Source organism: Podarcis pityusensis (genome assembly GCF_964106645.2).
Source record: "Podarcis pityusensis genome assembly, chromosome: 5".
NCBI classification, from domain to species: domain Eukaryota; kingdom Metazoa; phylum Chordata; class Lepidosauria; order Squamata; family Lacertidae; genus Podarcis; species Podarcis pityusensis.
The window spans coordinates 63,110,554-63,138,083 of NC_138032.1; the positions used below are offsets into that span (position 1 = coordinate 63,110,554).

Here is a 27,530-nt window from a genome sequence, read left to right on the forward strand (position 1 = left end):
GAGAAAAGTCTCCTGAATGGTACTTCTGTTGACTCAGAAATTGAGGTTGAGAAACACAGCCATAATAAAATGTTGGTTTCAATTACAGCAACAGCCTCCCCAATAAAAAAAGATTGGGAGAAGTCACAAAACTCATGAAAAGCATATTATTAACCAACTCGCAACACATACTCAAAGCGTATTTGCATTATTTCCTTTTGTTGAGGCAGGTGACCTTTTTTGTGGCAGGGTGGTGATGGTGGTGGTGGCAATTGTGTCATATTTTGGCAAGAAAAGTAGCCATTCTCTATAGTGGTTCTGGCTAGTACAGTGACTAGTTGGGCTGAAACCCCTCAGCTGGGAAACTCACTTGGTGACCATGGGCCAGTCACACACCCCCCCTCAGCCTAACCTACCTCATACGGGAGTTTGAAGGATAAAAGTGTGGGGCAGGGAGCTGGATGGACCATTTGCGCAGAGGGAAAAGCCTCCTGGAGGAAAGGCTAAGTAGATCAAGGTAACAAACAAGTTTACTGTACATGAAGTTCTTTAAGCGAGCAGTCAGTCAAGGGGTCACAGCCCAGCCACCCCTTTGCCCCAAAAGGACGTCTGTGACGAGGGGGGGGATGGGAGAGAGTTGCCCCCCCCCCGCTGAATGCCCTGGGACAAAGGAGGCGCACCTGTACCAGTGGGGAAGGCAAGGCAAAGGGGGCCGAAGGAGCTTCAATGTGATGATGTAACCGAAAAATACCTCTCCCCACCCCACCTCACCCCACCACCGTCTCCGCACAGGGAGCGGGGGAAATGAGAGTTGTGGAAACACTCGCCCATCTCTCTCTGTTTCCTCCTCCCCAAGGAAGGGAGGGAGGGTGGGGAGCAAGGAGCAAGAATTGACAGCGTCGAGGTGTGTGCTGACCTTTCCCTCAGCGAGCGTAGCCATCTCGCCGCTCCCCCAGCCGAAGGCAAAACCCCAACCCCGGCCGGCCCGCGCTCTCACGCAGCGGCGGCGGCGGCGGGCGAGGAGGAGCAGGGCAACGAGCAACTGTCGCGAGCGAGCGCGCCGTTAGAAGAAGGAGAAGAAGGCGGCAGGGGCGAGGGGGTTGGGAGGGGGAGGGAAAGGGGAATTTAAATCCCCCCCTCAGGGCCGGCGAAGAGCGGGAACTACATCTCCCATGGTGCCTTGGGCGCGCTCTGCGGTATCTCAGCTCGGAGTGGGCGAGAAGGGAACCAGGCGCAGCGGCGGTTCCTCTGTGAGGTAAGAGGGCCCCGCGCGTGCGCAGTTGCCCTCGCTCCTCCCCGCCCCCTCGCCCGCTCCGAGGCTGCGGATCTGTTGTGCCTCTCGCTCTCCTTGCCCCCCCCCCCTTACCGGCCTAGGTCGCCGTCTAGTCAAAGGGGCCCGTCGCCGCTCGGAAGGAGAGCCTCCTGCCGCTTCCTCCTCCTCCTCCTCCTTGGCGGCAGGCTCTAGGCCTTGCTTCCCCCGACCGGCTCCTGGCGCCTGTCGTAGCCGAGCCCCCGGGCTCCCCGCACCCGGAGAGGATGTCGGAGCAGACGGGCTTGCTGATACCGCAGACCATGGACAGGTACGGGGAAAGAAGCGGAGCTGCGGGAGGTCAGGCGGGCCCGTTTCCAGGTGCGCCTTGAGGGGGTGATTTTGGAGCAGGAACCGGGTCGAAGGGAAAGCACGCGTGGAGGCACCGCACCATCCTGGGCCGCGACGGCCTATATGCGTGCAGAAAGTCACGGGGGGAATTTGAGGGGAGCTGCTTGCCCAAGGCCTGAGCGGATGTGGCAACGAGGGCTCAAAAAGAAACGCAGGGCTGTTTGTGTCTTTTTGGGGGGGGGGGGATTGGAGAGTTGCTGCTTTGCCCCCACCATGAGCATTCTGAGGGTTAATGAGGCCTTGGGCCCACATAACACACACACGCACCGTTTGCTGTCAAATGTCTTCCAGTACAAACTGTCGCTAAGTTCACCTTGCAGTAATCGTAAAATTAGTAGCCCCTACAGTGCTGTTAAAAACATCTATGTCAACACCCACAACCCCTATTTTAGTAGCTTACAGATCTTGCATATAAAACAATGAGTTGTGATCATGGATGTTTCCACCACATGGAGCAACCTTGTGCTCATACTACCATTGCATGTCCGAGTAACCTTTTCTATGTCTTTGTCACTATCCTTCAGCACTGACTACTTCAGAGTCCCCAGGCCTTCATTCCAAAAGAGTTTGAATTCTGTGGCCCAGAAGGACAGGAGTGCTACTGTTCTGGCTTCGTGGTTGCAGGGGAGAAGCAGAGAATAAAGATTAAGTTAGAAACCTAGTATGTGGAGGGTTGGGACAACTTTTCAAAGGATTCTTGTAGAGTTGAGATCCAGCTATATGACTATGGGTTGCTGTACTATCTTTTCATTCCATATTGTGTACTGCTACAGTGATCACTGTAGTTCCACAGTTGTTGGCTTACCTTTTATCTACAGTAATAACATGTAAGAGACGGGTCCTGTTAGTAATTCTATATAAAGTATATTGCTTTTCTGTTGTGGTAGGTGGCATGATAATGGAAATAACCCAGACCTTAGCCTGTGCTTTTTTTCACTTAGTAACAGAAGGTAAATTCCCATATCTTTGAGAACAGCCCTATTGACTTGAGTAAGGCAAAATGGTTACATTAGTCAATTGAGGAACCACAGTCTCATTTAATTGCATTCCAATAATATAGGCAACAATGAATTTATGTGTGTCCAACTGATGCACGACCATGATAGGGCATTGCAGCAACCTGGAAGTGGCTGGAAAGGGGACAGGAGCGAAGCAGGCATATGCATGCTCCACCGTCGCATGTGATGATCCAGAATGCAACTCCCACACAAATCATGTGTTGCCTGTATTGTAGTTACTAGATATAAGGGATTGATACTGGGTGTTGATATGGGCTGTTGGAGGAGGGTTAGTACCTCTGGTGGGGGACACATCATGCTGTCTGGGGTGGTTTGTCCACCTTTGGTTCCCATCCTGCACTCAGTCAGCTCTCACCTGTGGTTCTTAGAAGCTGTCAGCATGCAGCAGTGGCCACACCTCAGGAAATGGCTTCAGCTGGCTGGCTAAAACAGCTGAGGGTAGCCAATGGGTCTCAAACCCTCAGTGTGTTAAGGACTTCCCCTGCACGTCAAGACAGGTGTTAGTGGATAAGACAAATAGTGGATCCAACAGTCAAGAAGGTGGTTTCTGCACATGCTGTAGTGGGAGGTGAGGGGCAGATGGCTTATCAACCTGGTAAGGTAGGCCATTATGGAAAAGGAAAACCTGATCAAAACCTCCATTGCCTTGCAGCTATACTCATCCATAAGAAAGGCTTTGGGAGTAAACCCTGGGGGAAAATCTGTACCCGCTGCCTTGTGGGACGTCTTTGAAAGATGAAAAGGCCAAGGAGCCAACCCTACACGAATCCAGAGTGGAGTCCCTAAGACAGTTAGATGGCGTCTTGTATGAATCCTTCCAGCAACTCCTGCATCCAAGCTGATGCCAAATGTATTGCTCTGTTTTCCTTTGGACCACATCAGTGAGGCCAAGAGGGGGGGGTCTTATTATCTGGGCAGCCCAGGACCTCCATACACACTGCCCAGGCTTTCGCCCCAGAGAGGTCACTTAGGTGCTGCTAACACAGCAAAAGCAGTGCAGAAGTCGGCAGTTATGAGTTACTGGTTTCTGCAGCCATAACAGGCACTGTGATTCTCCAGTGGTTTGACTGCACCCCTGGATACACATTCTATTGGCTCTGGAGACAAGACAGATGCCAACTTAATAAATAAGTGGATTTTTTGGTCACATTGTTTGAAGTGTATTAACAAATCAAGAGGAAACACTGTCATGAGCTATTGGCAGAAGTTGTATAGTGTACAATACTAGTTGCTTGGGATATTGCTGTTGGTTTGTGTCCACAAAATGAGAGATACAGCATAAGGATAATTCTTTATTGTACCACCTTGATGGAAATGGTTTCACTGGTTTTTAAAGAAGACTTTTAAGTTCATACTATTTAGGCTAAATATTATATAGTATAGCAAAATATAATTTGCTTGCTTTTAGTTCATGTTAGCCATCGTGCAAAACTCCTGAAGTTTTAATTAGCATTGACTTAACTAAACAAAGAGAATGCTAAATGAAATTTTGGAGAGGCAAATGCCAATGTACCAGTGCTTTTTTCCTAGAAAAATAGGTGCTGGTACTCACCATGAAGTTGTTACAGTAAGTGCCACACTTCTTAACAACAACAAAAGAGGTGCTGGTACTGTGTACCCTTGAGTACCCCCTGGGGGGAAAAGCACTGCAATGTAGTTGATCTTCATTTATCATATTTAGAAATGAGTCTTTCTTAGTGAATACAGGGGAATCACTCACTTTTGGAAAGTTGTTGCCTTGCCTATCTTTGTGGTAGGAATGCCTTTTTTAAATGAATGTTGGGAGTTAGTAAGGCAACTTACATTACATGCAGCAAACTACCTTAATTTACCTGATATATGTAACCTGATAAGGGATGCGGGTGGCACTGTGGTCTAAACCTTTGAGCCGTTTGGGCTTGCCGATCAGAAGGTCAGCGATTTGAATCTGCAATGGGGTTAGCTCCCATTGTTCTGTCCCAGCTTCTGCCAACCTAGCAGTTCAAAAGCATACCAGTGCAAGTAGATAAATAGGTACTGCTGTGGCGGGAAGGTAAAAGGCGTTTCCATGCGCTCTGGCATTCGTCATGTTTCTCTGTGCATTTAATCATGCTGGCCACATGACCTGGAAAGCTGCCTGTGGACAAAAGTTGTATCTCCATAGTTCAGATGGATCACTGCTGCTGAGAGAGAGTGGCTTGTCCAAGGCTACTTAGGTCACAGTTCTATACACAGATGTAGAATGCCCCATTGAATGCAGTGGATGATGACTGAACCAAAGTTCAGGAGTTATGCTTTGCCAGCAAATTCTAACATCTGTCTCTTCTGCAGCCTTTCTTCATCTTTTATTGACTTCTCTAATGTGGAAATAGTCTCCTGTGACATAGAGAAAAACTGAGGAGAAGATCCCCAGCCTGGTTTTTCCCCCTGCCCTATACAAAGTGTTATACTACAACCAGTATCACTCCTCACTGTTGGCCATGCTCAAATTGTAGACCTCTAAACTTCTGGAGGACACCAGGCTGGGGAAACCTACCTTAGGTTACTTCTCTCCCCCTGGTGACTTTTGGCCTGGTTCAGATGTTTGCCTCTGTCTGTTTCCTAGTGGAAGTGCAGACATTCAGCAGCCCTTCCATCATGTTTGTAATGTACCATGGATACCTGCACGTATAGAGGCACAATAGCATTTTTCTCTCCAAAATGGGAGTGACAGTGTTTTTTCATTAAAAGAAAACAAGATTTGCCATTCAATAGAGAATAAGTATTGATTAGCTTAAATTTTAAAGCACTTCCCTGGGAGTAAGCTTGGTGGACTTTTAGGAGAATTGCTTCTAAATAGACATTAATCTGTAAGTGTTGGCAGAAGTTGTGTATTTGAAAATTATTATACAATGGAAAAAAAGGGGGCAATGATCACTCACATTAAAATTCAGTGGTGGTGTGCTATTTGCTGCAGGGGCAATTGATGTCATAAGGACATGTTAATTCTTCTCATATTATTGTAGGATAGTAAATGAAATTGGAGATAAATGTTTTTTTGTTATAAATATATATCTTAATAAATCTTTTAAAGTACAAGGCATAAATACTTTATCTTATATGCTCTTATGTTGATTTTAATGTTCTTTTTCCAGAAAAAGTAGTTCTCATTTTAAAAATTAATTTGGAGGCATTTTTTTGTTCTCTGTATGCTAATTTAAACAACAATCCGTGTGCTCAATAAAGAAAGGGATTTTTAGGCACAACTGCAGTTACTAGAAGTAGTTTCTGTATGTGGAAACAGAAAGTTTAATGATTGGGAGTAGCAGTTCTGCAGTTGCTAGAATTAATTGCCACCCACGGAAGGAGAAAACAAATGCCCTAAGCCATTTACACAATCAGCAAAACAAATAAGGTATTTCAACCAGTAGTATTTGAATTATTTGTCTACACGTTCACAAAGAGGAAGGTCTGCTTCCCAGTGGCAGAATTATTTAAGAGCAAAAAAGGCACTTTCTACTTCCTCTTTCCACTCACAAGATGAGTGAACATGATGGTTGGTGCACACAGATGAAGAGTGGCTGATTAGTGAAGTTGTGTAAGTAGCAGTGACAAGGCATAAAATTCTAGCCTAGTGGTGCAATATGATAAGGAAACATTGTAGAGTCTTTAAATAGTGTCAAGATTAAGTACTTAACAGTGCAATCCTATACACACCTACCTTTTGTTTACGTAAGACCTTTTGTAATTCCACTAAAGGCAAACATTCATTACTATAATTAAATCTAATCAAGAATATCTTCATACAGATCTTGTGAAATTTGTCCAGTAATAACACTACCTTGGTTTCCTAAGATGCTTCTAGTTCTTCCCCTTTACTGACCAGTTCTGTATCTAATTAAAACAACGTTTGGTGTGTAAAACTGCAGAAGTCAGGCAAATAGGTCAGTACTGTAATCTCACAGAAAATAGAAAACATTGAGAGTTTAGAACAACGTTAATTTTCAAAAGCAAATGATGTATCCAGCAAAATAGTTCTACTAGTAGAAGGACTTTTAACTATACAACAGAACTTCTCCCCTCTTTCCCTGTGCACCCTCTAAATCTGTTCTGGAGATTTCCTCAACCATTTGGAGCACGTTTCTGGGATCTATGGGGGAGAGACAAGGGCAGGAAAGTTCCACTGCTCAGCTGAAATTCCTTATGCTAGAAGAAATGTAGGATGCCACTCATTCTGTATAAAAAAGATTGAGCATTCTTTTGCTGTACATTCTGTGTGCAACAGAATGGTTAATATTGTACAATTATGGTTATGTGTCTTCTGAAAAGGCTCAGGGAAGAATTCAACGTTGTGCTAAGCAGAACACTCCATCAGAGCAAGCAATTCTGTTTGCTTGATGGTATAATTTGCCCTTTCCTTCCCGCCTAATGTGCTGTTCCAGGAGTTCCTCCATACCAGGGGGAGGAGATGGGGGGAAGCCGTATTGTGCTAGCAGATGTCCTTGTGTGGGCTTCCCCTGGCAGGACTAGTTAAATGAATCTCTTCTTCCTGCACCATCCATGTAAAATTTAGTTGCTCACACTGCTTTAAATCCCCAGATTGCTTTTAAGATAAACTTTGCAGTAGATTAATATAGAAATTAAGAAAAGGGAGGTATGAGTATCTATCTTCTTGATGTTTTGTCCACAGACCCTCACTTACAGGGTCATAAATATTGAAATTAGTTGTTATGTGCACAACAGCTGGAAAGTGGTGTAATCTAGTGGTGCTTGAAATTTTACTTTTCAAAATCCCTATCAATTGAACTTAAGACACAAAGTAATAGCCAGCTGTCTGGCACAGAGCAAATGGAGCCACACCTATATTGAAAAACAGGCTCTTCCCTCACATACTTGAATACATTCTGCTTGAACTGGCACGGAACCTGACGGTTGGCATTTAAAATCAAAAGGTGGCAGAGCAGCTTTTAAACTGATTGTGGGGGGAAAGCTGACAGGAACAAAACAGGGTCTGGTTCAGAAGAAGTGTTCCCTTCCCCACCAGATGAAGAAAAAAATTGATTTAAATAGGGGAGGTGTAGAACTAAGCGTTAAGAGGGCAGGGGGCACATGGCTGACATTTCTGACTTACTAAATGATGTAGCATAAAACACACATGCCAAAAGATACTTGGAGAGCGAGAGCGGCTATATTTGTGTGTTTATGTGCTAATGCTACTAGACACCTCTGAGCCAAGATGGGCAAACTGGAGTGTTTGGTCTTAGAGGACAGCATTGATATAGTGGGCATAATGGAAACCTGGTGGAACGGAGAGAAACCAGTGGGACATGGTTATTTCTGGATATAAACTCTACAGGAAGGACATCATGGAGGTGGCATCACTGTACATCGGGCATAGAGTCCCCAAGCTAGAAATCCCCAAAGGGGCAGAATCCTTCACACAGCTGCTGTGGTTGATTATACTGTACTTGGCCCCAAAAGTGGGCTTACTATCTTGCCACTGATCAAAATGTGAAGATGATATTGAGATGGAGAATGAAATCAAGGAAGCACCCAAAAGAAGAAAGTGCTGTAGTAATGAGTAACTTCGACATATATGTAAGTGGACAATTGCCAAGGAAGTCCTGTAGCCAGCAGGTTGGCCACTGCAAGAATGGGATGCTAAGCTAGATGTGCTGCTCAAAATTAACAGAAGTGTCATTTTTGGGAAACTTGAAATCCAGGATGCAAAGATCCTCTTTCATGATGTTAGAACTTGTGGATCTCCAGTGAAGCTGAAAGCTAATAGTAGCTAGAATAAAGAGATATTTATTTTCAAGACTGAAATAATAAGTCTGTTCTGAAATGCTTAAAGTAGAAAAGAGTTGGGGAAAGTATACTATTGCTAATTCATTTGGTTTTATATAGTAATGTTGAGTTTTTAGAAACTATGTTTTGTTTGACCTAGCTAGCTGTTTCTATTTTAGGTTGCAGTCTGAGTAGCGACCTGATTCTGTACTAAGACCAGGGTAATGTTTTATTCAATACAAGAAAATGGAAAATCTGGCAAGAACTGAGATCCTTGTGTCAATGGTTTTATTTAGCTCTTTCTGCTGTAGCTACTGTCAATAGCAAGATAAAGCTGATGACAGAAAACAAGGGATTTACTATTCATTATTCATAACTTGCTAAAGGCTTAAGAATATAAAGGATATCATGTGATTCTTTTTGTAGGCCATCCATTGTTTAAAATATAGCTGTTGAGCAATAAATTGGATGAAACTTCTTGTTTAAAAAATGTATGTGACATTGATCCATTGCTGCATCAAAATGAATTTGATAGTCTTAATGATATATATTATATTTCAAGCATATAACCTAGTATTAAACATGTTTTAATACTTCAAAGTATAGCCTTTAATAACTAATTCAAGGGTGTTCTTTTGCAAGATTGTAAAGTCATTTTTTCCTGTCATCCAAATGAACTTTAGACCTCTTGGGGTGTCAGGTTGCCCCAAGGCATGTCACAACTTTATCTGTGTGGCCCAGTTTTGCACTCATTAACAGTTCAGAGGTAGCCATCATACATTGTAACTTGAGCAAGCTATGAAATATGCCATGCATGTGTCTTCTAGGTAAAAGAGTTGATATACCAGTCTGATATTATTTTTTGGTTCGAAAGACTCCTCAAATTTCAGTGAGGATGTTTAGTAGTTTATGCATTTGTGACTTTATTTCTGTTTTGCTTTTTGATATGTGTGTGTGTCTATGTGTAGAAATTCCACTTCGTCTGTAATAGTGAAAAGAAAGATTGAATTGTTCAACTTATTTCCTGTATGCATTTTTTTAAAGCTTGGATAAATGCTTTTCTATTGCCGTGTAGTTCCAACATCTTAGCAACATCTCATCATTTCTTTTTGGGGGGAGAGTGTTGCTTAAATAATGGAAAGTTGAAAGTAAACGGAATGCCATTTGTTAGACGTGAATACAAAACACACACACACACACAGTGGACAGAGCTGTAGTGAAATAAAGGTAGTAATAATAGCTAAGTTTGGGTATATAAGATAGAATACACCACAGAAAGAGTATATGTTTATTTTTGTTAGGGGACTTTCCCAAGATAATTTGTTGATTGCCAAGTCTGAAGCTATTGAGCATGGGTAGGCAAACTAAGGCCCCGGGGGCTGGATCCAGCCCAATCGCCTTCTAAATCAGGCCCACAGGTGGTCCAGGAATCATTGTGTTTTTACATGAGTAGAATGTGTGCTTTTATTTAAAATGCATCTCTGGGTTATTTGTGGGGCATAGGAATTCGTTCATATTTTTTTTCCAAAATATAGTCTGGCCCACCACAAGGTCTGAGGGACAGTGGACTGGCCCCCTGCTGAAAAAGTTTGCTGGCCCATGCTATTGAGGGCAGGGTGGTAGTAATTAAGTTCCTTGTGTCCTTATTCATTAATTTATAAAATTCCTAAAAGCCGCATCAGCTGGTGCTGCTTACTTTAAAATATTTAAATCTTTATTTGAATAAACTCTGGAAATCCTGTGCCAAACGGTTTATAACAATGGTAAGTAATGCTTGGTGCAGGGGTGTCCCATCAGATCTTGTTGGTTTGCCTCCATTATTCTGAGCCTGGTGGCAGGCACCAAAGTGGTTCAGAACAGTAAGTAGGAATGCAGACCTATTTTCTATGCTGTAGTTTGAGCTGAAGAAGTAAAGGCCTTATATCACAAGCAGAAGTCTGAGGTTCATTGGAAATGTATTTGTTTGCAGAAAAATGTGTTCAATTGTTATAGCACCCAACTGGTATGCATGCTGCTTCAGAAAATAGATGAATTTCAAGATGAAAGATTTGATTTAAATCAGTCCACCCTGCCTTCAATTTAAGATTCAATTTTGATTATCTTCCCAGTAAACTGTCTACTGTTGTTTTTGCTCCTGATACAACTATTTGTGTATCTTTCCTTGATGAGGATGGTTTTTTTGTGTTTGCGTTTCTCAGATGCCCTGAGAATGCAAATTAGTCATTGAAAGGCAGGATAAGCATTTTGGAAATAAGAAATACGATTATTTTCTGTCCTATCATGTGATTATAAATATGGAATGGATTAAAATAGTTTACATAAATAAGCATTTATTCATTTCAATGCAGTATTTTTTGAACACAATCAGCCAGAAATCTTTCCGGTGCAAATGTGGGAAAGTTGTAATTAACTGTACAGTTTCTTTGTGGATTTACTTACTGCCCTATTCTGAACTCTAGATCATTCTACTCTTCCTGAATAACATTTAAAAGTTGTAGTTCTTAGAAATTTTTGTATTTGTTTATTTGCTGTATTTATTATATACTGCCCAGTACTGTAACAATATTCTTGACGGAAGTAAGAAAGAAATGAAGTGAATGAAGGAAGGTAGAATTCTGCTTAGTTGCAGTGCCATAGCTATGTAGATTTGACATGATAAGAATAATGGAATTTTTTCTCTCTCCATATTGGAAAAGGAAGTGTATGTCTCTTTTGCTGTGCATTTTCTGTATAGTGCTGTGATTACGATTGATTGTGGAAAGCAAAGGGCTTTACAGACTTAGATGTATTTATAATGCAATCACTCCGTTATCTGAACAGGAGGGGAAAGATCAATTGTAAGAGGGCACTTTTCCATTCGCTAGATTACTGTCAAACACATTTATAACTAAAAATAAAATAATCAGTCTACAAGAGAATTAAGTGTATTTCCTTCCTTAATTTTACAATCACATTTTTCTTTATTTGTAAGTGTTGCCAGGATGTAAACATTCCCTATTCAGGAAAGTCCAAAATATCAATATTATGTGTAGAATAATTTGTTCATTTGTTGGAATACATTATGAATAAAGCAAAAAATTGCAAATGGACCTCAATTACTTCAGACGTGAATGATGCAAAATATGATTTTAAGAAATGGCATTAGGATTAAGCACACACATATTTTTTTTTTAAATCTAGCTATTAGAATATGGTATTGATGAATTTGAGTTAGTAGCACTGCATTTAGGAAATGCCCTTTCTAGGTAAACAAGTTAGCAATAAAATGGTTGGGGAGATTTTATTCTTACGATATTGACAGCTAAAGCTTTCTGATGTGTCCTTTGTGCTTAACTTTCAGGAGTTGTTGGGTATGTTTTGCAACTGATGAGGATGACAGAACAGCAGAGTGGGTGAGACCATGCAGGTGTAGAGGCTCTACGAAATGGGTTCACCAAACTTGTCTACAGCGCTGGGTGGATGAAAAACAGAGAGGGAACAGTACAGCTCGTGTTGCCTGTCCTCAGTGCAATGCAGAATACTTAATAGTATTTCCAAAACTAGGTAAGATGCGCACGTGAAACTTCCATGAAGAGTGGGTTGCGGGGAGCACACCACTGGAATATTATTATATTACCACCATTACTACTAATATTAACCAGGGGCTCCATCCCTGCTTGCTCAGCTCGCCAACCCCCTCACCCTCCCTTGGCAACTCTGCATCTTTCACACCTCACCCCTAACCCTCACAGCTCCTTCCACCCACATGCTGCCCACCTGTCAATCACCTTATGCCATATTGATGTCAAGGGGTGCTTCACTTTCAAAGTGGACCACAGGGATTTAAAACCACACTTTGTAAACATCCTCATGAGGCCTTTCAAGCCTCAGTGGGGGCTTGAAGGAGATGTGCGGGGCTGGGTGCGAACTCCCATCTGCCTATAAGCAATGCAAACTGTAGAGGGTGGTGACATTTTACATTCTTATGTAATAAGGAAGATACCATCATTTGCCTTATGCACAATTGTCTCAAGGTGATGTACAGTGATGCAAGGGACAGTGTAACATTCAGGGTTGAATTTTGTTCTATTATTATCCTGCACTGAGATTCTCAGAGCAGCTCATAGCATCCAATCATAAAAGACAGTGATAGAGTTAATAGAGGTAGTGCCATGCTATATACTCTTTTGATTCATCATCTCTGCTACAAAACTTTATTTCTCCTTTATGTTATAGGTCCAGTTGTTTATGTCTTGGACCTGGCAGATCGCCTTATCTCAAAAGCCTGTCCGTTTGCTGCAGCTGGAATAATGGTGGGCTCTATCTACTGGACAGCTGTCACTTACGGAGCAGTAACAGTGATGCAGGTTCAGATGCACTTTCTAAATGTTACATTATCTTAATCAAGCTGCAAACTTCTAGACAGTTGCTGAAGAAGTTTGTTTGGTTTTTTGTAAGGAAGAAAATTCCGTGAGAGGATTGGAAAACACAGTTTACAAGAGCGTGACTCCATATTCTTCTTTCCTTACCCATATGGTGGTTTTTCCTTACCCGCCTTGCTATTTCATGTAACTCTGTGCTTACAGATTGCCAAATCCCATCTAACAGGCACAGCTGTATTCAGCTCTTCCCTCTACACACACAAGCATCTGTTTGAATAAATTTCATCATAAATATCCTGCAAAACCTCACATCTGTCCATTTCTGCCTGTGTCTGTATTTCTCTGCATATGCCCACTTGTACTTGTGCTTTTCTATTCATTAACAAGCTCTGCTAAACTATATGGGAGTCACTGCGGCTATTTGGATGAGAAACAGATTCCTTGATAAATCCTGTTGCTTCTACCTACGATCTGAGATTTTTCTCTTGCTTTTCTCATGCTCACCATGATTCTCTCACTGCTTATTGCTCACCTTTCCCATTTTTGGGGGGTGGGGGTCAGGGGAAGGAAGCAGTCACTGTTTCACCATAAAGCTTATTGGATGACCTTGGGCCAGTTATTCTTGCTTGGGCTAGCCTTCCCCCTGTTGTGATGATAAAATGCTTGTGTATTCTGTTCTTCGAGGAAAGCTGGGAAACAAATGAAATAAATACCTAGTTGAGAGGAAAGGGATAATGCTCAGAGCCAAGCCCTCAGCCTGGATATAGACTTCCTATATAGTTTCAATGAACAAGTTTGTTCTCAGCCTCTTCCCAATTTTTCATCTTTTCTGTCTAGAGGAATACTTGGAGGAAAGATACAAGCCAGGACTCCTTTTTTATGCGCTCCTGCCTTTGAGTATAGATATGGAGTCACTTGCAGTACCTTCACCATCCATCTGTTCACTTTATATATAGTACTTGAAGCAGGCTTTTGACAACTGCACAGATGTGCTCAATGTACTGCTGCTGTCATAACAGTTTTCAATTATTTATAGACTGTGGTTATTTATCAGCACAACTGTGGATTGAAAAATATCGGACATTTAAAAAAGTTAGCTTTTCTCATGGGTTCTGTTCTTGATACATAGTTCTAGGAACATCATTTTTGAGTAGCATATATATATCAAACATTTATTTTAAAGTTTTTGTGGGGTAGCGCTCTTTCTTGACTGCAATACTCCTCATGACTCATATCAAGATGCTTTTGGACATATATAGCGGAATTAATACCGAAAACAGCTGCTTAAAAATACATCCTTGTTTCAGATCTATCTACATTTCAGATATGTATCTATATCTTTTTAAAATGGTTTGTCAGGTTTCAGTTACAAGATTGTTTCCTGTGCTGCCAAACTCAAATGCAATAATTACGTATACTCAGAAACAGGATTATTTGACTTGATGGTGCAGTGGGTTCTAAATGGATATCTAGCCTAAGAGAGACAAACAGTTGCCTAATCGTATGAGTTGCTCACCAGCCCAGAAGGTCTGGCACTCTGATCTCGGTGTGCAAAAGAAGCTAATAGCGCTACTATAAGTGTACAGGGCAGTGGCATGTAGGTTCTCTGGATGGTGGTTCAAATTAGGTTGTTCTTTAGTTGTAGCTCCTGAAGTCAAGCCATTGTAAAGTAGCCACATTACCTCTATTTAGAATGGTGCTGTGCTTAATGTAATAATGTATTTTTTATTCATCAGGTTGTGGGTCATAAAGAAGGCCTCGACGTTATGGAAAGAGCTGATCCTTTATTCCTTTTAATTGGACTTCCCACCATCCCAGTTATGCTTATATTGGGAAAGATGATTCGCTGGGAAGACTATGTGCTTAGATTGTGGCGAAAATATTCTAACAAACTACAGATTCTGAACAGCATATTTCCAGGTAATGCTACCAAAATTTGAGTAGAATATCTAGGCTTGGCTGTTTCTGTGAGGAGGGGTGGTAAGATAGATTTTAGTATCCAAAATATAGCACTTCTCTTTTTCTCTCCTTGGTGCTAAGTAAAAAGATATTGTCCAGCACAATATTTGCTTAGATGAGTTCCATCTCCCAAATGCAGCTTGCAAGAAGGTATTGCAGTATAAAGACTAAAAACAGTGTAATTGTGAGCAGCACTTTCTAATCTGTGAAACTAGAAGTAAATGCCATAAATAATTTTATTAGAATGTGTTGCAGTACATAAGTTTTCTGGCTGGGAGTACTCAAAACCATTAAATCGAAGAGCTAATTGGAATGGAGAGGTTAAATTTGTAATACAAATCTGGTTTAGTGCACTCTAATTCTTGGTTAGCAATGGCATTTTTCTTTAGGGATTGGATGTCCTGTTCCTCGTATTCCAGCTGAGGCCAACCCTCTGGCAGATCACGTCTCTGCTACTCGTATTCTCTGTGGAGCTCTTGTCTTTCCCACTATTGCTACGATAGTTGGCAAGTTGATGTTCAGCAGTGTTAACTCTAATCTTCAGCGAACAATTTTGGTAAGACTGTGTAAAGTTTCCTTTATAGAACTAGATTGGCAGACGTGTAGGAGATTTGGCTTCTCTCTGCATATTTTCACCTTTGTTGTACTTCTGTCAAATAACACGCTTGGTGTGTTTTGTTGCATTTACTGTTACATAATATCAGTTAAAACATTCAGATAGCATTTATATGGCACTTTGGAGTTCGAGTAGGTCCTATTTCATAGGGTCTGGGGGTTAGTGGTGGTTCTTGGGGTCCAAGGATACTTTCTGGTGGTTCCTTTGGAATGCATCCTTAACTGCACATGATGTCACATATAGCATTAGATATGGAGCAGGTGGGTGGGTTTTTTTTTAGGAAACAGCCTGGTGAGCCAAATTGGGACATGCTGGAGGTGCCCCACCCTTGCTGTAGGATTGCATTCACACAGTCCTGTGAACCATGGACTGGAGGACTGGGCATGAGCTGTGAAGGACTGAACATCCTCTTTTTCTCTTTTGTGTCAGTAACCCCACCCACCTGTCAAAATGGCCCACGGGGTGGGTGGGTGAGAAGGTTGAGATTCAGCCCTAGAACAAATCATAACCCTCCCCTCCCCATTTAAGTGAATGAAAACTTTCAAAAGAATGTGCAAACTCAGCATAGAAACATTAGATTACCCCCATTGTGACAGGGAAATGTATGCTTTGGGTTTTAGTACAGAATTGCTCTAATTAGCCGAACTTCAAAGGAAACGGGGCTTGACAATCCTGTGTGTGTATGTAACCATTAAAAAAATATATTAGGTGTTAAACGTGTTCTGTCAGTTTTGAATAATTGTTCCCTTTTATTTTAGGGCGGAATTGCTTTTGTTGCTATAAAAGGAGCTTTCAAGGTCTATTTCAAACAGCAGCAATATTTGCGACAAGCTCATCGGAAAATTTTAAACTATCCTGAGCAAGAAGGTGCATAAATGACTGTGGATGTCAGACTTTTACAATCTCATCTGCTATATTCAGCAGCAATGTACCAATACCTATTATTTGGCTAAAGGAGCTGAAATTGGAGGATATGTTGCTGATTTTTGTGGTCCCCCACCCACCCCCATAGAATAATAAAATACCTTATTATGGCAGGGCAAATCCTCCTTAGTTGTTGATCCTAAGAATGTGATTTGTTTTCACTGATGTGTTTACTTTGTGGCGGAAGACATCTGAATCATTTTCCTATGGGCAAATGTTGCCTTCTTTCAAAACAGAAGCCAAACAGTTGTGAAGTTAATAAATTATGTGCAGACTGTATTGAATTATATTTTGTATGCTTATTGCAGTAAATGCACAGTACTTTGATAAATGGGCCAATATAAGAAACTTCTAAAAATATGCATAGTTTATTATTGCCAAGTGGAACTCTGGAATGTCAGTTAATAAGGGTTCCCGTATTCATAGAGGAAGCTAAAGAATAAGCCTCAAATTAGTGATAGCAGAACTCAACTCATTTTCTTGCTAGTTCACATAGTCCATCACAACAGCCCAGATTGTTAGAAGTTTCATTAAATATAGAAAAACCTGTCTGGGTCTGATAACTTGGAACACCAGCAAATTGCTTTTTTATTTTTTAAAAAAATTCAACAGATTGCTGTCTTTTGGCTCTTACATTGTAATGCAAGTAGCATTATATATAATTAATTCCTGTCTGCCACCAGTGAAACTGAAAAACTGAATTACAATCTATATGTGACTAGTTTCAATATTAGACTGTTGCTTAGTGCAAGCACAACCAAATTGTGGAGTCATTATTCAGGCTAAAACAAGAAGCAAGGGTTCAAAAACAAGCACTGGTAACACATAGCTGTGTTTAGAAGGAAGTATAAATGTTCAGTTGTGAATGTTAAAAGACTATTGATTACACAAGTCAATCCTGCTTTACTGAAGTCAGTTTTCTATTTTCTATTTTTATTTTTTTAAGACTTATCTGGCACTCACCTTAACTGCATCTCTTTTGAAATCTATTTTCAAAGTGTCCTTGATTTTGGTGGCACCTATAAGTAAATTCTTTGGATTGGAGCCTAGGTTCCTATCTAGACATGTGTGCACAAGTCCCATTCCAGTCAATGAGATGGATTTCCTAGTACATGGCAGGATTAAGGTTGATAAGGGAGATATTTAAATTGCACTTTTTCTTAACAGTAGAAATTAGTGTATCAGTGTTTAAATATTGGGTTCTGTACAAGTCACATCATCGCGAAGTAACAAATGACAGTCATTCTGGGTTTACAAGTGGTATTTGCTTTGACAGGATTAAAGAACCATTGAGTGTCTCTTAAACTCTCAAATTATGTTCCAGTTCAAATATCTAATGCATGGAAAAGGTAATAAACACATCTTTTTAAAGTACTGGTAAATAGTTGTTGACCAGAAGTGATGCAAATGGGGGAAAAGTCTTTGTTTGATTGTAATAACGTATGCTAAAGAAATATTATTTCCATAGCAAGCTTTACTTTAAATATAAAAAATGTAATATTTTAAAAGGTAATAATGACCAGCTAGTATTCCAGCATTGGTATGTGGAAAAACCTAAAGCATAACAGAATACTTTAGTTTCTTGTTGTAAATACTAAAAACCCCTACTGTAAGTCAATTTGACTTTTGATATCTATATATTTATATATTCAGCAGTATCCTGCAGAATGTTGGCTTTCTATGAGTTTTCAGCACTATAAAACATTTCTTGCAGAAATTCCTGTTGTAAGAAGCCTTCTAGGTGATCTTTACTTTATATACACCAGCTCTTTGATACCTGCTGGTTTTTAAACTATCTCTTACAAAACCTAAAAGTACAGATTGGTTGGTCTAAAATTTTGTTCTATGGTAAAATTGCTGAAATTATTGTTTTATCACTACAAATGTACTGTGAAGAATGTGGGATTATATTTTAAATTCAGTAGCAAAAAGCATTTCCTTGGTTACTGTGCTTTTGACATGTTTTTAGTAGTGCAATTTACGATCACATACTGGATTAGATTGAATAAAGTTTTTTTATATTCTTTAGGTGTATGGTGTCAAATATAGTAACATAGACTGCTTTAATTCCTTTAAATGTTTGGGGGAATAAACTATTAAACACTGAACTATATCCATTGCTTAATTTAACAACCAATATATTAGTTGATTATTTCTACTAGCATACATCAACTAGCGACATCAGATTTCAGCTCCCATAAAGGAGCTTGCTGTTCATTATCCCAGTTCTACGAGAGCATCTTCACACTGCCCAGATTTAATTATGCAAGATTATGTTGTACTGTCTATAATTCCTTTCTCTTTTCCACTGCAGATCCTTGGATCATGCCGCCATTTGCTTTGCTTAATTTCATAAAATGTCTGAGCCCACCTTCTCCAACCCCAAATTAGTTAACCTATTGCTTTATGCTAAATGAGCATTGGGAAATGCAAGTTGTGTGGTTCTGGAAGTGATATTTCTATTGCTGTGTAGGAGATTGAAAGCCTCAATGTGTGGCTGAGACATTGGTGTTGGAAAGAGGGGTTTGGATTTGTTAGGCACTGGAAAGTGGAATCAAGGATTCAAAGAGCCCCATGATATAGGGAAGCACTGTCACAAGTGAATCAATGCTTGGCTGATGTCGTATACCTACAGCAGCTTCAAAATTGGGGTGGTGGCTATTCTAGAGGGTTTCTCCAGTTTCTGGAGTGGCTTTTCAGGGGTTGCAGTGGGAAGGGGGAGCTTAGATTTCACAAGGAAGAATCAAAAGTTCCCATGCACAGACAGAAGATCCACCAGTACACTGGCCTTGTGCCCATTTGTGCAGTAAACCAGGAAACTATTGCGTGCAAGGCAGCTCTGTGTACACAGCAAAATCTCTTTGTCCACAAGGAATTGCTGTGTTGTGCCAACTTCTATATTACAATTGCAGAGCCTTTGCTAATCCCGGTCTTCTTCCATTTAGATCACCATTAAGAGTGCTCATACCCAAGCTTTACAAATTCCAGCAGATGCATTAGATGTCTCGTCAAAAGATGTGTAAAATCCATGGGGTTCTAGGAGTTTGTTCAGTATTCAAGCAACCCTTGTTTACATAGTAAGGATGGCTCGTGTGATCTCTCCCTCCCCGCCCCCCACATACACATTAGAAAAAAGTGGCAAATACAGAAACATGACTGATTCATCTGCCCAAGTTGGGGTGGCTTTTTAAGTCACTGTTTTCAATTTAAAAACAAAAAACCCTGAACCATTTCATGCGCCATGAAATCCTCAACAATTGAGGAGTTGCACTGTGGTGTTTCGTATCCCTACCCTTAAAAAAAATGAAAATTTCTGTTTAACTTGCAAAAATAAAGGATCCTATTTACCCCTATTAAAATTGAATAGGAAAGGCACTACCTATCTCCAGCAACTGATCAAAATTGGGTTCTTTTTGTAAAGAACTATATTTCATTTCATTATGTAAAAAAAACCAACATTATAAAACATTGCAGGCATCCATTGGATCTCAGGCTAAGCTTAACCTTAGGTTCATTCTTCTCCAAGTTGTCTTTATCTTGACACAGGAGTTAATACTCTCAAAGAGCAAAACTCATGTTTTATTTGTATTATTTTTTCTTATTAATCTAGTGGGGTTTATTAAACACCTTCCATATTTTACCTAGGCATTTTTGGTTTTCTCTTTGGTTTTCTCCTCCAGAGATTTCTAATGAAGGATGCCTCATTGGAAGGTTGTATCTTTTCCCAGCTGGTTGGTTTGTCTCTAAATAAATAAATACTCAACCCTAAAGTGCTTGAGACTCACAGTTGCTCAACACAAAACTGCTCTAATGAATCTCAGTAGCAGTTTTGTTAAAATATAATCATGTCAACAACACTGTGGAGGCCAGTGTACCCTAGTAACGTGTGTTTAGCAGTGTTTTTTGACTGTGATTTCCAGTAAATTTATTATGTTAAACACAGAGTCACACTGAAATAAATTGTATCTTTATTGCTTGCTGGGAGTTTAATAAGGTGCTCCAATTTAACTCAAAGGCAGATTGATGTCAAAACAAATGATGTAAGAGGGTTAAGCGGACAGGCGATAGCTTTAAAAGTGGGTTGTATAAAATAGACATTGGGAGTGAGACCTTATGGATTAAATTCAAGTTCTGTGTCTGGAATGACCAGGGCATCTTGTTCACATTACACCCGGACAACCAATTTACATTTATGGTGAGAGGAAAGCATTAACACTGCAACATCTCTCTTACGCATCATTGAACTTTGCTTGCTGCTTTATTTAAATCTACACTTGTTTTAATTAAGCTCTTCTGTAAATAATTGAGCGTGGTTATGAGCATTTATCCTGGCTATATTATGAAAATACTGCCTGCAGACTGTGGAGGCAGCTTTATTGCAAAGCAATAATCATTTAGACAGCACAACAGCATGGAAGCCAGTAGTAAAAAAACCAGAATTTTATGAGTCTCCTCCCTGCTGCATCGAAACCTGAACTGAATGCAGTTAGACCAACAGCAATTCAATTAAAGGCTTACTGGAGGATGGTGGTTCCTAAATAGATTTCATGTGTTCTTCTTGCTCCTATTCAATAAACACTTTGAATTTTTATTTATAGAGCATATGTTGCCAATTTAAACAATAGAACATGGTGGTATAAAACCATCATAAAAACATTATAAAATGATTAAAATGACTGATCAAAAAGGTTGCATAGGCCTGTCTACATAAAAAGGCCTTAGGAGATGGCTGAAATTTAACATACTGTATCTTTGCTGGAGGGGACGCAGGTGGCGCTGTGGGTAGAACCTCAGTGCCTAGGGCTTGCCGATCGCATGGTCGGTGGTTCGAATCCCCGCGGCGGGGTGAGCTCCCGTCTTTTGGTCCCAGCTCCTGCCCACCTAGCAGTTCGAAAGCACCCCTAAGTGCAAGTAGATAAATAGGTAGCGCTTTATAGCGGGAAGGTAAACGGCGTTTCCGTGTGCTGCGCTGGTGCCGGCTCGCCAGAGCAGCCTCGTCACGCTGGCCACGTGACCCGGAAGTGTCTCCGGACAGCGCTGGCCCCCGGCCTCTTAAGTGAGATGGGCGCACAACCCTAGAGTCGGACACGACTGGCCCGTACGGGCAGGGGTACCTTTACCTTTACCTATCTTTGCTGGAACAGCTGAGGGATTCTGACACAAAATGTGCAACTCTCAATGGAGGCCAGCCAGGCCTCTGTAACATGGGCAACTCAGTGGTCAGGCCAGGACATAAGGGCTAAAGTGGTCCTTACAGCATCCTGGACCCAAGCTGATAAGAGCTTTGTATGATCTGTCTCTGTTACCAAGACTAAACTGCTAACCGGCTGTTTTTAACTTTATTCACTGGTTTGCCAGTATCCCAAAGGATCAAAGCATGAGTACCATGAGCCCAAACCCCAATAATGGATGACCAGCTGAATCTCAAGGGGATTTCCAGAGTCCATTGTGCTATGTCTGCATTGGCTTGACTGCATTGGCGCTCCGTTTCCAAACTCATTTCAAAGTACTGTTTTTGAGCTTTAAAGCTGCCTGCACCTCAGGACCCCAGTACCTCAAGGATTGCCTGTCCCCACATGACCATCATCAGAGTCTCTTCTCCGTGAGCCTCCTGTGAGGGAAGTGAGGTGAGTGGCAGCCTGAGAACCTGCTCTTTCAGGAATGGCTCCCCATTTGTGGAATGCTCTCCCCCTGGGAAGCATGTGTGATGCCATCATTATTCTATAACCAGACCCTTGGCTGCTAAATAATCTATGGCCTTTTAAATGTGTTTGTGGGAGGAGGTTTTTTTGGGGGGTGTTCTTATTATGATACGCATTTTGTGTTTTTCCATTTTGTATTTTACTGCTGAAAACCGCCCTGTGATCTTCGGATGACAGGCAGTGTATGAATTTTAATCACCATCATCATCATCATCAGCTTTTAGGCACCAGACTTAAGGCGTCTCTGTTTGCTCCAGCTTCTAGTCATTAATTTAGATTGCACTGAGTTGTGATTTCTGGCCAGCTATGTGGTGGTCATCTTTTTAATGGAGTGGCGTAGGATTTGTCCTTTTTATAGTTATTGGTGGACGAGCACTTCTAGGAATTTTGTTCTGTTGTTCTCTTCTCCTACCCCAAGAAACACCTATGACAGCAGGGACCAAAAGGAAGACCAAACTGAACCTAAAGTTGCCTTGGCAGTTTAGTTAAGCGTGGCAACTTTTCAAGTTGTTAGCACTTAAGTGTCTTTGCAAGGAAGGAGGATGGGGAGAAAACCAGAACAACTTGGCCACACCCATGGAACCTCCTAGCAGCCCCACCAGGTCCAGTGCTTCCATTCACACTACTAAGGTTGCAGGAGGGATCTCTCCGCAGCATGGCTTGCCATAAACCACAAGGGCTGCAACCCGATGGAAAACCAGACATCTCCCAGTCATTTGCAGAAGCCATTGGGCTGTGAAATCCTTTATGGAGCTGAGCCTATATATTTGTACCCGCACATAGTATACTTTTACTTCAGTTGACTTATTTATATTTTTTTAACAAAAATTAAATGCTGTCTTCCCAACATCTGTCGAAAGCAGCTTAAAACACATCTATAATAATTAAATTCATATTTAGGAAAAATTACATATTCAGCCAATTAAAAATATCTATCCTTCTAGCAGATGCCAATTGGTGTTACATTTCTGATCAATTTTAGACAGAGTCAATACATTGCCAAGCACACACCCAGTCTCTGAGTAGTGAATTTTTTCATGGGAGCTTGCAAGTGCCTTGGGTTTAGTTTCTATAGTATGAAGGCTGGTAGTGATTGTAGTGTTTCTGTGATATGGTTTTGTTTAGCGCGCGCGCGCGCGCGCACACACACACTGTAGACTGAGCATAATATGGAAGGGCTCTCAACATTAACAAAGCCAACAGATCTTACTATTCTCCCATTAGGTTTCTAGGGGAGCTTTCAGACTCTTAGTACTAGATTCTCACAGGGAGAGAAATCAGGTCTCTCTGTCTTTCCAACTCCCAGTTACTAGCCTGACTGGTTCTTTTGTTCTTCTGCACACTCAGTCCCACACCTTGATGGCATCACCTCCAGCCAGGTGAGAGAAGGGAGAATACCTTCCTGCCTAAGCTCACCTCCTGGAAAGATTTCCAGCTATTTTCTGCGGAACAGTTTAGCCCAAGCATAACATAACAACATCTGATACTTCACAGACTTGGCTATAGCTATTAACATAGAACATAGAACATAGAATCATAGAGTTGGAAGAGACCACAAGGGCCATCGAGTCCAACCCCCTGCCAAGCAGGAAACACCATCAGAGCACTCCTGACATATGGTTGTCAAGCCTCTGCTTAAAGACCTCCAAAGAAGGAGATTCCACCACACTCCTTGGCAGCAAATTCCACTGTCGAACAGCTCTTACTGTCAGGAAGTTCTTCCTAATGTTTAGGTGGAATCTTCTTTCTTGTAGTTTGGATCCATTGCTCCATGTCCGCTTCTCTGGAGCAGCAGAAAACAACCTTTCTCCCTCCTCTATGTGACATCCTTTTATATATTTGAACATGGCTATCATATCACCCCTTAACCTCCTCTTCTCCAGGCTAAACATGCCCAGCTCCCTTAGCCGTTCCTCATAAGGCATCGTTTCCAGGCCTTTGACCATTTTGGTTGCCCTCCTCTGGACACGTTCCAGTTTGTCAGTGTCCTTCTTGAACTGTGGTGCCCAGAACTGGACACAGTACTCCAGGTGAGGTCTGACCAGAGCAGAATACAGTGGCACTATTACTTCCCTTGATCTAGATGCTATACTCCTATTGATGCAGCCCAGAATTGCATTGGCTTTTTTAGCTGCCGCGTCACACTGTTGGCTCATGTCAAGTTTGTGGTCAACCAAGACTCCTAGATCCTTTTCACATGTACTGCTCTCAAGCCAGGTGTCACCCATCTTGTATTTGTGCCTCTCATTTTTTTTGCCCAAGTGCAATACTTTACATTTCTCCCTGTTAAAATTCATCTTGTTTGTTTTTGCCCAGTTCTCTAATCTGTCAAGGTCGTTTTGAAGTGTGATCCTGTCCTCTGGGGTGTTAGCCACCCCTCCCAGTTTGGTGTCATCTGCAAATTTGATCAGGATGCCCTTGAGTCCATCATCCGAGTCGTTGATAAAGATGTTGAATAAGACCGGGCCCAAGACAGAACCCTGTGGCACCCCACTAGTCACTCTTCTCCAGGATGAAGAGGAACCATTGATGAGCACCCTTTGGGTTCGGTCAGTCAGCCAGTTACAAATCCACTGAGTGGTAGCATAGTCAAGACCGCATTTTACCAGCTTCTTTACAAGAATATCATGGGGCACCTTGTCAAATGCCTTGCTGAAATCAAGGTAGGCTACATCCACTGCATTCCCTTCATCTACGTCACAGACAGACTGGTTCAACCACTTTTCACGGTCTCTTTTTCTGCAGCATCCACTCTTGCAGCAGCTACAAGATCACAGGAATGGAGGGGAATCCTGAGAGCACAACCAAACTAACCCCTAGTCATAGAATCATAAATATGTAGAGTTGGGAGGGATCCCAAGGGTGATCGAATCCAACCCCCTGCTGTGAAGGGACCTCAACTAAACCATACATGACTGGTGGCCCTCCAACTTATGCTTAAAAACCTACAGCAACTTTAAAAAAAAACCCAAAACCTACACCACATCTTTTTTGCTGGGTTAAGATGGATTTCAAGGTCTTAGGTTAAATATTTTTATTTTCTGTGGGGAAAATACTGGTGTTAAACGCACCAAGTAATTGTAATGTTCAAAGCTGCCTCTTAACACTCCAGCTGTGCACTGCATCAAATGAATTGACATGGGGAAAACAGGAGACATTCACAGAATATTTAGGTCTAGGAACATGAATTCTGTTGCCCACCAAAAAAAAAGCAAAAAGCTGATGTGCTCATTTCTCCTGTCCAGCCACATTCCGGTCTAACAATCGCTTGATGCTATTGAGTCCTTAAGAGAGGAGGTATTATGTTTTATCAGGCATAAACATTGTGCTCTGAGCACTTGGGAAATGTGATACCCCTGCAGCAGAAGCACAAAGGTGAGGATTTGGAGCTTTAATTGCACAATCAATAGTTTAGATTCAAGGGCCTCCATAAAAGGATGTCTGATGAAATATTGCAGTTCAGAAATAAGTTCCTGAATCCAGTATTGATACTGCGATATTGCGTTTATTACCGTACAGAACACAGAAATCATGTGGCCTGTTCCAGCAACGCGAAGAAATTTGGTTCAGTTCGCCTTTTGATGCAAACCTACCTAGTTTCCAAAATTCACCCTTCTCCTGATTTTGCAATGCAGTTCTCCAACCAGAAAATATGGACAGATGCATATATTTGAGGGAAATGTGTGTAAAAATGAATATTAGTGAAAACGGCATGAGCCCATTGCTGTGCACACTGCTGTCCTGTTATTTTGTCACTGTAGTTTTATGATTTGTAGTTTTAAAAATAACACACAGATCCTCTTTTTTTTTATTTTGGACATTTGTATCCTGGTCTTCAGCTAACAGGGCTCCCAAAGTGACTTCTATAAAATCAATACCAACCAATAAAATGCTTAAAAGCATGATAGACACTCACTGAGGTATAAAGAGAGAAGGAACAGTTATGGAAGAAGGGGGTTGGCAAGTAGTTGGGGTTGGTGAATGGAGCGAGCAAGGGGCGCATATATTTCATATATTTATATGTCACTTAATGTCTCTGAACAGTTTGCAGAAATAACATATGTAATAAACTATACAATGCAATACTTTTGCCAAAGCACATCCTGACTCCCAGTATACAACAGTCACCCCAGTACCATAGACACAGTATTCTGCCTTCTATCTCTACTACAAATTCTGCCTTATATCTCTACACAAATAATACAGCACCCACTACACATCCCATTCTCCTCTCACAGCTCGCAAGCACCCATAAACACCACCCACCCCATCGCTCCAGTCCCTCCCACTTCATCCACATCCCCAAACCCACCTTGTGGCCCCTTCTTGTGAGACGCACTCCTAAGACCAGGGGTCAGCAAACTTTTTCAGCAGGGAGCTGGTCCACTGTCCCTCAGACCTTGTGGGGGGCTGGACTATATTTTGAAAGACAAAAATGAACGAATTCCTATGCCCCACAAATAACCCAGAGATGCATTTTAAATAAAAGCACACATTCTACTCATGTAAAAACACGCTGATTCCCGGACCATCTGCAAGCCAGTTTGAGAAGGCGATCGGGTCAGATCTGGCCTCCGGGCCTTCGTCTGCCTACCCATGCCTAAGATGCACTTGGCCACAGGCAGCAGGGAACCATTTCTGCTGAGGTTGTGCTAAGTGGCACAAAGTCGCAGGGTGGAAAAAAATCAGCCCCCAAAGTTCAGAAGTCAGATGTTGATTCAAAATGCTCTAGCTAGCCAAACAAGCCCTGCAGCACCTGTCAAAACCTTTCCCTACAAGCTCATAATTTAATGCCAGCTATTTGGCCTGCTAAGCCGCAGAAAAAGCAACGCCGAGGCTACAGCTCTGGCTCCCTTGCGCACAAAATACAGAGAGCTGCTTTTGAAGGAAACCGAAACTCCTGATGGGCCCACTGATTTCTCACTACAACCATACTGGACCTTTCCCTGGCATGAAAATAAAGAATAGGAATAAAGTTGTTATTTATATCCCGTCCATCTGACTAGGTTTCCCCAGACAATCTGGGCAGCTTCCAGCACACATAAAAACATAATAAAAGGTCAAACACTAAAAGCAGGGCTGCCTTCAGATGTCTTCTAAAAGTCAGGTAGTTGTTTATTTCCTTGACATCTGATGGGAGGGCGTTCCACAGGGCGGGTGCCACTACTGAAAAGGCCCTCTGCCTGGTTCCCTGTGACCTCACTTCTCGCGGGGAGGGAACTGCCAGAAGGCCCTCTGCGCTGGACCTCAGTGTCTGGGCTAGATGATGGGGGTGGAAATGCACCATCTCCACCCCCCCCCAATAAAAAGTGCCTGTTTTTCTCTTTCAGGCATCACTTGCACTCCTCGGAGGAAAGGTGGAATGTAAATGAAATACATAATACATACAAGGGAACAGCTGTGAAGCACTTAGGAAGGTTCTGGTTAGTGGTATCACCTTTTTATACCTTTTTTTAAAGGAAGCTGGCATCCCACTTTATTACAAGACCTTGGAAAGGAAGAAATAAAATATCAGTGAAATAAACTCTCTCTTTCTGTGGTTTGTATTTGGACTGTGAGAGGGCA

The 27,530-nt window shown here is 41.7% G+C and overlaps 2 protein-coding genes and 1 long non-coding RNA gene across 7 annotated transcripts in view; 2 read left to right on the forward strand and 1 right to left on the reverse strand.

The window, feature by feature from the left end:
- Positions 1 to 1,037, reverse strand: part of CPEB3 (cytoplasmic polyadenylation element binding protein 3) — a 73,019-nt gene extending 71,982 nt beyond the window's left edge. Inside the window, exon 1 of the mRNA XM_081006798.1 lies at positions 896 to 1,037. The gene's annotated coding sequence lies outside the window, so the exon portion shown is untranslated. The remainder of the gene's footprint in view (positions 1 to 895) is intronic.
- On the forward strand, positions 426 to 18,291 carry MARCHF5 (membrane associated ring-CH-type finger 5). 5 transcript variants are annotated; one of them, XM_081006814.1, is made up of 6 exons: positions 426 to 496; positions 11,744 to 11,946; positions 12,619 to 12,749; positions 14,501 to 14,684; positions 15,113 to 15,279; positions 16,098 to 18,291. In XM_081006814.1, exons 1-6 carry the CDS (start codon positions 441 to 443, stop codon positions 16,212 to 16,214), a joined length of 858 nt encoding a protein of 285 aa, XP_080862940.1. In that variant the 5' UTR covers positions 426 to 440; the 3' UTR covers positions 16,215 to 18,291. The 5 variants fall into 5 exon arrangements, with proteins under 5 accessions (XP_080862940.1, XP_080862939.1, XP_080862941.1 ...); XM_081006813.1 differs by lacking the exon at positions 426 to 496 and adding an exon at positions 1,121 to 1,234; XM_081006815.1 differs by lacking the exon at positions 426 to 496 and adding an exon at positions 1,121 to 1,234 and having other exon boundaries at positions 15,143 to 15,279.
- Positions 18,292 to 21,207: 2,916 nt separating this feature from the next.
- On the forward strand, positions 21,208 to 27,489 carry LOC308477837. Its single transcript, XR_013986723.1, has 2 exons — positions 21,208 to 21,890; positions 24,711 to 27,489. It is a non-coding gene; the product is annotated as an uncharacterized lncRNA (long non-coding RNA).
- Positions 27,490 to 27,530: the final 41 nt, after the last annotated feature.

What these genes read in the sequence shown, in the direction of transcription:
- MARCHF5 (XM_081006813.1), top strand. Translation starts at nt 1,152, where the DNA reads ATGGTGCCTTGGGCGCGCTCTGCGGTATCTCAGCTCGGAGTGGGCGAG. An exon ending in TCTGAACAGCATATTTCCAG is followed by an intron (nt 14,685 to 15,112) that starts GTAATGCTACCA and finishes ATTTTTCTTTAG; the next exon opens with GGATTGGATGTCCTGTTCCT. An exon ending in ATCTTCAGCGAACAATTTTG is followed by an intron (nt 15,280 to 16,097) that starts GTAAGACTGTGT and finishes CTTTTATTTTAG; the next exon opens with GGCGGAATTGCTTTTGTTGC.